This window comes from Lagenorhynchus albirostris, chromosome 1 (genome assembly GCF_949774975.1).
Source record: "Lagenorhynchus albirostris chromosome 1, mLagAlb1.1, whole genome shotgun sequence".
Taxonomy (NCBI): domain Eukaryota; kingdom Metazoa; phylum Chordata; class Mammalia; order Artiodactyla; family Delphinidae; genus Lagenorhynchus; species Lagenorhynchus albirostris.
In genome coordinates, this window is record NC_083095.1 from 38,197,597 (window position 1) to 38,208,035 (window position 10,439).

General features: G+C 44.0%; 1 protein-coding gene across 2 annotated transcripts; it reads left to right on the plus strand.

Moving 5' to 3' along the window:
* Window positions 1–1,371: 1,371 nt before the first annotated feature.
* On the plus strand, window positions 1,372–8,581 carry GPHB5 (glycoprotein hormone subunit beta 5). Of its 2 annotated transcripts, XM_060166859.1 has the most exons (3): window positions 1,372–1,781; window positions 2,796–3,000; window positions 7,395–8,581. In XM_060166859.1, exons 2-3 carry the CDS (start codon window positions 2,797–2,799, stop codon window positions 7,581–7,583), a joined length of 393 nt encoding a protein of 130 aa, XP_060022842.1. In that variant the 5' UTR covers window positions 1,372–1,781; window position 2,796; the 3' UTR covers window positions 7,584–8,581. The 2 variants fall into 2 exon arrangements, with proteins under 2 accessions (XP_060022842.1, XP_060022836.1); XM_060166853.1 differs by lacking the exon at window positions 1,372–1,781 and having other exon boundaries at window positions 2,503–3,000.
* The last annotated feature ends 1,858 nt before the right edge of the window (window positions 8,582–10,439 follow it).

The window sequence follows — 10,439 nt, forward strand, 5'->3', positions numbered from 1 at the left end:
TTCTCCAATGGAAAAAAGGAGATATTAATCTTTGATTTACAGAATTGTTATAAGATTTAGAGACAACATATGTCAGAGCACAGCAGATACCATGGAGTCTGGTACATAGTCGGTGCTCAGTGACTGTAAGTTGTCATCCTTATGAAGTTAATGCTGATGGGGAGTAGTCAGGATGCCACAGCTCCACATTATAAGGAAGTTGGGGATTGTGAAAGAATGGTACTCTTGGCCTCCCTTTGTTGTCTTTCTTTGTCTTGTGACATTGCAGACACAGGTATGAAAGTTTCAGGTCTCATCTAAAAGGGTTGAACAGTCTCAGGTCAGGATGGCAGCTCACCGCTGATTGGCTAGCTCTTGGCCCAGCAAGTTAGGACTCTCACACCAGGTAAGCAGTCTGTCCCTATAGTACCCCAGGTCTGGTTATGCTACTCACAGGCTGAAGGGCTGAAGAAAGTCCTTTATTCCAAGCCTAGTTCAATTTCTATAAAATATATATAATAATCTGACCCTAGAGATGGGTCTATTGATGGTATAGTGATAGATTCACTAAGGGTTATTATATGTTTTGAAAGAAAAATCAAACCCTTAATGAGTAGCATGTTTATTTAAAGAACACCTTTCTTTGCAGAAAATAGAAATGTTTTAACTTCTTTATTTTGTATCATTTATTTATTTAATGTGCATCTTAAATGGCTTGGGCTATGTCATTATTAGCTATGATATGTAAACTCCTAAAGGCAAGAATGATGTTCGCTTCATTTATTTTTTAGAGCACCCCGAATAATGCCATGAACAATGAGGTTTTTTCATCCATTTACATGCTACAGTTGCAGGCTGGAATATAAACTGTATCTCACACTCATAAGGAATACCATTTCACTCTTAGTTTAGACTTTTAAGAACCTGAAATCAAATGAAACAGTTCCATTACAACAGCATTGAGTATCCTTACATGCAGCACAAATGGATACTATTGGTTTATTAATTTTTAAAGTATCAATATTCATTGACTTCCTATTACAAAAGCCTGCCCCAAGTAGAAAATGTGAAAAATGCTGAAAGCTACTTAGAAAAAAAGTCATTTTTAAGTACCATGCTGGAAGATAATCACGTTGAACATCTTAATATTTTTTTCCTGTGTGATTCATTTTAAAGTGTTATTAATATGATCTAATCCTTAACTCATTTTAAGACATTCAAATGTTTCTTCTCACTGTGATTTCCATCCTTTCAGTTAGCGATCCCATGTTCTCTCCAGGAAGAATTATTGTTTTGTTATCTTTCAATCTATTGAAATGTGTTGTGAGTGAAAGGAAAAAGAGTTTGCCCTGAGCTGCTGGTGACTGCCTCCTGTTTCGAAGGAAAGTTGTGGTTACCGCGAAGGAAAATCTAATCCATCTAGCCCCAGTGCACTTGGTCTCCCAGAGCCAGGTGAACTACCTTTGACTGTTTCCCTAGGATTATGTCACCCACCAAGGTAACTTTCTGTTTCAGTAGGCGATGTTAAGAAACAGAACAACACCCTTTAAGTTAATCACTTTTGGAAAATAGAGAATGGCTTTATATCCCAAGGCTTTGATGTGTTTAGCGGTTCCTGTGAGGCTCTGCCTCCCTTTTGTTTTGATTGACGAGACCTTTCCTATATATTTGAGCAATCAAGCAGCCCAGTAACAGAGGGTAGAGGCATTTACCCAGAGCAGACTTGTACCGCTCATCGTGACTTTCCAAAGCCTTGGGTGCAGGTTTCAGCTTTAAAGAAGAGGCAGCTCCAGTAAAATCAGGTAAGTGCTTCTCCATGCTTGTAACTTCGTTCTACTTGAGGGTGAGTCCAGATAGCCTTGCTAAGGTGACAGATCAGAAGTAGGAACTGGGAGATCAGTTTGGGAATAAATAACTTTGCAGCCAGTTTTAAGTCATAATGAACTGGGGGTGTTCTATAAGTGTAGCGTCCACCCTCATTTCAACATCCAGGTATGTGCCGTCTGGTGGGCCAAGCATGAAAGGAGTGATTCTGGCTCCTGAAAAAGCACAGGAAATGACCAAGACCCAGAGAGGATAGACAGTAGATTGGTAGTTGACAGGGGTTATGTTTTAAATACCCGTGATGCTTTCCATCATTTGGCTTTAAATTCACTCACTACGAGGTGCCTATTAGAGTGGAGGTTAGTCCAGAGGGAATTTGTAGCAAGTAGGACACATTCTTATGAATGGCCACCAAGTCAGGTGTGAGGATTCACATCTGCATATCCAAGTTTTGTGGTGGGTTGGGTTAGTAGCAATACGTATGGGGCTTACAATTATTGTTTATTTACTTCCGCCCTCCATTCCCCATCCATGATGTTGGAAATATAATTGTGAGCAAAGCATGCAACATAATTCCAAATACCCTGATTTGAATAAGAATTTGTGTATATCCCTGTATTATGTTAGGATATGCATTACTTTTGGTGTTACTCATATTCTGTGTTCATTTTGAAGAGACGATTGGGACAAACTTCTTTCACCCACAAGTCAAGTCCAGCAGGTGGAATGCTATAAGGAAAAGCCTGAGGATGCCCTTGGAGGGTTGGATGTCTAGTAAACTCAGTGGGTCCGTGGAATCCATATTGGAGCCACTTGGAGGAAACACTGGGCATTTGTGTTGGAGTCTGTGGGCACTTACAATTTCTTGGCTCATTTCTCCTGAAATGTTAAGAGCGATGTCCCTTTGATAGCGACCAGCACATTGATGGCAGTCCCATGGAGGCAGCTGGATCTGTTAATAAACTCTCTTTCCTCTCCCTCTCGGGGAACAGTATGAGGCTGGCATACCTCTTCCTTGGCCCTGCGGCCCTCCTCCTCCTGGCTGGCTGCGGCTGTGTCCTCAGCACCTCCGGCGGGAACCTGCACACGTTTGTGGGCTGTGCGGTGAGAGAGTTTACTTTCCTGGCCAAGAAGCCCGGCTGCAAGGGCCTTCGGATCACCACGGATGCCTGCTGGGGCCGCTGTGAAACCTGGGAGGTGAGTCCCAAGACAGGCCTAGGTGGCATTGCCTTCAGGGGCAGCCCCTTGGCCTGGTTCTTAAGTATTCACTTTTTAATCAAATGAGTTAGAGCTGGGGTATCTACCTTTTCCTGTGGATCAAACAAACAAACACACACAAAACAGCTACATGGTATCCTCCAAAAATAATCTGAAAAAAAAAGATACTGCCCATCTAACAAAGCATTGATAAAATTAATAATTTGATTGACACAGGGTTGTCTATTGGGGAATCATCTCTGGGAGGTCAAGATGTGCTATCTTTCTACCCATTTTATAGATGACATGGAAGAATTCAATTGGTGGCTGACTGCAGTCATGTAGGGGGTCAGTGGAAAGTTCGGACTTGGTGCAAGCTTGTAACCCAAACTCTTCCCTGTATTCCTCCACCAGTGAAAAAGCCAGCCAGTTACCGACAGAGGCCCTGAGCTAAATAGCAGGCGAGGGCGGGTCCTCAGCCCCTCCTTCAGTGCCTCATCCACAGCCCTACTCTCTTCCCACCCCCTAGAGTAATTCCTGGGGCCCCTCAGGGATTATCACTGACAGATCCGTTAAGGCCCTTCATATACTATTATATCCAGCTTTTTAAGAGACAATACATTTAAAATGGGATAAATATCTCAAAATTAGAACCCTACTGGGCTGAGAGGAGGAGATGTTTGAGGTGTGAGGAGAAACAGGGCCTTTCAGCATCCCATCAGATCACACCGTATAGTGACGGCTGCCTCTTCCCACTAGGGCTGGAGTTGGCTCCTAGTGAAGCACTAGATCTGATTTTGTCACCCTGACTCCAAAAACTGTTAATGACCACCAAGTACTGCAAATTCAATAACCAACTTTTAAGGTCCTCAGCAATATGGCGTCTGCCTATTTCCCCAGTGACTACACATATTCTTAGTTCTGCCTAAGAGATTGGATTTTTTTTTTTTTTTTTTTTTGCGGTACGAGGGCCTCTCACCACTGTGGTCTCTCCCGTTGCGGAGCACAGGCTCCGGACACGCAGGCTCAGCGGCCATGGCTCAAGGGCCCAGCTGCTCTGCGGCATGTGGTAATTTCCTGGACCCCCGCATCGGCAGGCAGACCCTCAACCACTGCACCACCACGGAAGCCCTCTTTGTTTTTTTTAAACATCTTTATTAGAGTATAGTTGTTTTACAATGGTGTGTTAGTTTCTGCTGTATAACAAAGTGACTCAGCTATATGCATATGTATACCCCCATATCCCCTCCCTCTTGCGTCTCCCTCCCACCCTCCCTATCCCACCCCTCTCGGTGGTCACAAAGCACAGAGCTGATCTCCCTGTGCTATGTGGCTGCTTCCCACTAGCTATCTATTTTTCATTTGGGAGTGTATATATGTCCATGCCGCTCTCTCACTTCATCCCAGCTTACCCTTCCCCCTCCCCGTGTCCTCAAGTCCATTCTCTACGTCTGCGAAGAGACTGGATTTTAAAGGTTTTATTCAACGCTCCTCATGAAATCATACTTTTGGTCCTTTTCTCGTATTCCTGCTCGTGTTTATTCCTCGGTGCCTGTCTCCAGTGCCCACTCCTCTAAGCCTTTTCTGACTCTCTGCTCAGCCCATGTCCATCGTCTACTTTTTGTCTTACTTCCTCCCCACTCCCCACAGTAGGTTTTAAGTTTTTCGAGGGTAGAGGTTCATTCTTGTGCCTTTCACAGCTCTTGTCAAATGACATGTACAAACAAGGCATTCGATAAATGTTGAACTATAAGGGATGGATCCCCTCCTGGAGTCATGCATCCTCTCGCCTAACTGAGCCAACTTAGAAGCCCACAAGCGCCATGAGAAGACACTGCCATTAGGAAAAGCGTCCTTCTATTCAGGGACTCAGAGAGCAACCTGCTGTCACTTGGATAAAATTATGGCCCCGGGATTGGAATTGGATTATGGTGGTGAAACCTCTAACTTAAATGAAATGACCCCACCAAGCTCGCTTCATTTTTTTCCATCATTTGGGGGCTTGAGACCTAACAGTGAGATGAAAATTCGGTTGTTGCAGATACTGTGGCTGTCACGTGACATCAGACTTATGCGGGAAACTTTCTTGTATTCAGGGCGTGGTCTGGCAGTGCCTTCCCATGCTCACAGCTGTGTCAGGCTATTGGGAGCTCTCTGTGGGCCAAAATCTCAAGTACCATTTCCCCTTAATTCACCCCATCTTCTCTTGCCCTTATAAATCAGTGAACGGCTTTAATTGGGTAATGGTCACCCGCAGGAGGTTAGGGACTCCGCTCTCACTGGAGAAATGGAAGCACTGAGACTGTGAAAGAGCGAGATTCTCCTTAATGTCAGCAAGCTTTTATTTATGCCTTTACTGTGCTCTGAAAAGGGAGGTTACATTTAGAAAATAAATAAAAGAATGAGATTTAGTTTCCCCACAATCTGAAAGTTTCTGAGATACAAAGCACTTATTTTTGGTAATTTAACTGGGAAGCCTGTCTGAAAATAAGGGTGTTCATGATGACAAAGTGGCTGGATTTACTTTGAAGGTGGAACTATTGCTGAAATTAGCCTTTGTTCCTGGTCTGGGTTTAGGGTTACCAGAGTTAGCAAAAAGCCCAACCAAACCGAGCCAGGAGGCCACTTAAATTTGAATGTCACATAAACAACTGTTATTTTCTTTTCGATATAAGTCTGTCCCATGCAATATTTGGGACATACTTATACTAAAAAAAATAGTTGTTTATTTGATATTCAAATTTTACTGGGCATCCTGTATTTTATCTGGCAATGCTGCCTGGGATTCCAGATTACTGAGGGTAAGAGAACATGAAGCGAACTGAGAAAGGGTAAAATGTTACCTGAGAAATAGGAGGAAGAAGTGCATATTGAGTTCAACTCTTCTACATGGTCCTTGACAGAGGCAAAGCCATTATTTCCATGAGATGCATGTAAGAACTTCATCCTGGGCCTCCATTAAACATATTTCATTTGCCCAGGACAAGTGTAGCTGTTGTCCTCTGAAAGCTTGTTCGTTGTTATTCTTATTATTATTGAATACTTCCTTACTCTTATAATTGCTCTGATAAGAACAATAGATTACCTTTACTGAACACTTACTTGGTGCTCGGCAGGTATTACATACACCATCTTACCTTATCTCCACAACAAGGCTGGGAGGTAGGTATTTTGTTTTACAGTTGAGGAATCGGAGGCTTCAAGAAGTTAAGTGGATTTTCCAAGGTCTCCAGCAAGTGGCAGAACAGGGATTCAAGCTCAGTGGCTCTGACTGCAGGGTTTGAGATTTTAACTACTACTTTGTGCTGGTTTCCTGATCTGTATGCTCTGTTTATCAAAATGAACTTTGGATGCATGATTTCTAAAAGGTGAAGGAAGGAAGGGAATCCCTTGGTTATCAGAACCAGCGCACAGGGCATTCAGGAACCTGCCTTGCTCTGTTTTCTTTCACTGATTCAACAAATAGTTGTTGAGAACCTCCAGGGTGCCAGGTATCTCTAGGGAGTAGAGGCACAGCAGTGAGTAAAACGGGCAAAAATCCTTGTCTTAATGCAGTTTTCTTTCTAGAGTGGGAAAAATACAACACAACTAAATAAAACGCATAATATGTCACAGGGTGTTGACAAGTGCTACGGAGAAAAATAAAGCAGGAAGAGGGAGAGGAAGTGGCAGTGTGGGAGGGGAAACTTGGCAACTTTAAATAGGATGGTCAGAAAAGGCTTTCCTGGGAGGGTGACGTTTGAACAAAAACCTAAGGTCGAAGAAGGAGTGAATCACAAGGGAGAAGAGCGTTCCAGGCAGAGGGACTAGCAAGGGCAAAGGTCCTGGGGTGGCACTGTTCCTGGTGGGTTTGGGGAAAAAGCAGGAGACTGTTGCGGCTCGAGCAGAGTGAGGAAGCCAGCAAGACGGGGTCACTGGGGACATGTCAGAGGTGAAGGTGCAGGGAAGATGATGTAGGGTCTTGAGGGTGATTGTAAGATCTTTGACTTTTGCTCCCAACGAGATAGGAAATCATAGAGGCTTTGAGCAGAGGGGAGATAGGATCTTACATTTTAAAAGGATCTCTTGGGGCTGCCCTGTCATAAATAGACTATAGGGGGTAAAAGAAGAAGTGAGGGGACCAGTTAGAAGGCTTTTGCAATGATCAAGACTATCCATTTGCTAAGTATTTATTTAGTACCTACTCTGTGCCATGGGCTCTTCTGGCAGTTCGGGATACGTGAGTGAACAAAACCACCTTCCTGCTTTCAGGAATTTGCTTTCTACTGGGAGGAAACATATTAACAAGTAAAGAAACGAATAACAAGCTAGTCTCTGATAGTGGTAAATGGTCAAGAACATGAAACACGATGCTATGTTCTAATGGGTTTTCTGTTTTCTACCTGTGGGGACAGAAGCCCATTCTGGAACCCCCCTACATTGAAGCCCATCATCGAGTCTGTACCTACAATGAGACAAAACAGGTGACGGTCAAGCTGCCCAACTGTGCCCCGGGAGTCGACCCCTTCTACACCTACCCCGTGGCTGTCCGCTGTGACTGTGGGGCCTGCTCCACTGCCACCACGGAGTGTGAGACCATCTGAAGCTGGGCGACCCTCAGAACACAGCTGGCGGCCTGCGGCCTCACGGACCCACCTGCACGGGCAGCACAAGCAGCTATACCCCCTGCACTCAAGGACTGTTTAATTTCGACCCTACTTGTGGAGGAGGTTACCTGTCTCCCTGACCCACCCTCAGGCGCCAGGCCGAGGCAGCATACTTATGCTAAAAATGCAAAACAACATTTGTGCCTTCGCTAAGATAATTTCTCTGGTCCACACACTGCAAATTAATTTTTCTTTACCTTGAATCTCAGAACATAATTCATATATCACAACCCTCCTCCAATTTGGATTTTTAATAAGCCAATGTTTTAAATGCATTGGGCATAATTAGGAGACGGGCCTAGAAAGACTTTAAATTCTCATGTCTTAGGTAATGACGGGTCTCCAGCTGGATTTATGATTAAAGCGCCAGAAATTAATAAAACCAATGTTTTAGTCCTTATGGCCTCCAAGAAAATCCAGGTGCAAGCTCCCTTAGAGAAAATACTTTCTTTTCCTTTTAACTGAGCAATTACCGACACAAGGAATAGAGACTGCTCAGATTAAAAAAGGGAGGACGATAGAGGCTCAAACCGAAAGGTGTCTGGATTTGGGTGATTCTTTTCCCAAGCAAAATTCCCAAGGTCCCTTTAAGATCCTTATAAAGAGAACCCTTTGTGAATTAAAAAACTCAGAAAAAAATATGTAATCAGAGCTATCATATACACTTAAAAAAAAAAACCTCACGAAACTAAACTCATGTTTTTAGACTCATGTGATGCTCTCCCAAAGCCATGCCCCAAATGACCAATCACAATTATTCTTTACAACTGGGCATATTTTAAATTTAAATTGTAATTTTTTAAACTCAAAAGTTTTACATGTTTGTAGGGGTAAAAGTGTACTGCTGACTCAGAGGAAAAAGTCTGTGATTGTCTAGCTCTTGCCCTTGTTAAATCTTACAGCAGCTGATTCTCTGTGACTTTAAAAAAAAAAAAAACACTCTAATTTACACAGGTGTCTTTAATTCTGACATTTTTGGGGTTGAAATGAACCTTGTTCCTTTTTCACATTATGCCAGGAAAATCTGTATTAATGCCAATAAAGCATGTCCTCTGTCTTTTGAATTCATGAAAACTTTCAAAAAAGTCTTTTTCATCTTTAAGACCCTTGGAATAACAACAACAAGCACGCTTAAAATGAACTGCGAGGTTATTTTTACTTGCACATTAATTTAGGATGTCATATTTAGTAAGGGACACCGACAGATGACTGGGTACCATGAGTCCCAAAGGTGGCTCAATCTGTATTCACATCCCTGGCATTTCGTCACTAGGAACCAGGGGTCCTCCTTGAATGAGGAATCAATGAGTCCCCATGAAAACAGTAAAACTAATGTTAGGACTGATGGTCCAGGACTGGGATGCTGAGGTGGACGACCAGGAACAAAGGACAAGAGCAAAATCCATCCCAACCTTCAGTGCAGATCTGTTGGCAGGCAAGAGAGCCGCTCTAACATGAAAAGTACTTGAGTGCCTTGGGCTCTCTGCTGGGGTGGAGAACGGGGATTAAAGATAATACTGGAGGGCACCACTCAGGTGTTTTCAACCCACCCCTAAGGACTTCCCTCAGGAGTTTCTGGGAGAAAAAGCTGCTTCTTAAAGAAACTTAGGGGAAAAAGCAGAAGCAGGAAGGGCTTGCCAGAATTTGAGAAAAGATGACTGTAGCATCCTTAAGGTTCCTGGTGGGAAACAAATGATATACTGCGGTTGCATATTGAGGAGAATTCAATGAAGAGACTATTTCCAAATGTGAAGACGGAGTTGAGGAAACCCACAAGGGGGTGGTGAAACACTCCTAAACACTTGTTTGAAGCAATGGGTAACCTAGGCCGAAGGACCAGGAAGAAGTGATGATCAGGCCCCAAAGACAACTGTAGGAGAGGAATGCCTGACAGGGGCTGTGGCTTTTCGTAGGAGGATGCAGCCATTACCAATGTGAGGCCTGGGAAGGAGGGAGGTGAGCAAATACTTCAGCCTCACTCTGCTCCCACGCCCTGATCTTCTGCCGAAGCAAATGGGAAGGCAGAGAGTAAGGGAGCCCATTGGTTCAGCTCATAAATGTTGGCAGCCTGGGAAGCAGGTAGGAGAAGAGTGGATCTAAGGGGGCCAATGGATAAAATCACCCACAGGTATCTTATGGTAAGCTTAGTGGGAATGCCATAGGCAGTCGTGTTGGCCACGAGAGCCATAAATCCTGCAGCATCACAGTTACTCAGTAAGACTCCTCTGTGATGAATTGGGATGGGATACACGTGGAAAGGTATGTGCTGGCTAATACAATATTGACAACATTTGAGAGATGTGGGAACAATGGTAATTATCAGGACTGTGGATTAATTGGTTGTTGAGTGCAATCAAAGCACTCAGGGCTTTGATTGCCCTGAGTGAAAGGGCAATGAGGCTTCAAATGAAAGCCTCGCTTCAAGAGTCTCTTCTCCTGAAGCTGGAGGGCAGACTGTGCTGAAATTCAGGCCTCAGACCTAATTGGAAGAGCAGGTGAATCATCAAAAAGGCTGAATCCATCACCCTGGCAGTCTCCTATACTTAACGTCCTCATAGGGAGGGAGCGGGACACAGGGACCTGCAATGGGGACAACCCCTAGATGAGCTTGAGGTTCCCTTGCTGAAGGGGCCGGCTCCTTCTTCCTAGAGGAGGCCAGCGTCCGGTGCCTGGAGACCAGGCTGAGGCCCCATCTGAGGAGGCTGCTTTACATGATGATAACTTGCCCTCCTCAAATACCATCTGCAACCCCTCATTTATTCTACATGGATAGTTAGGGTCAAGTCTCAGGAT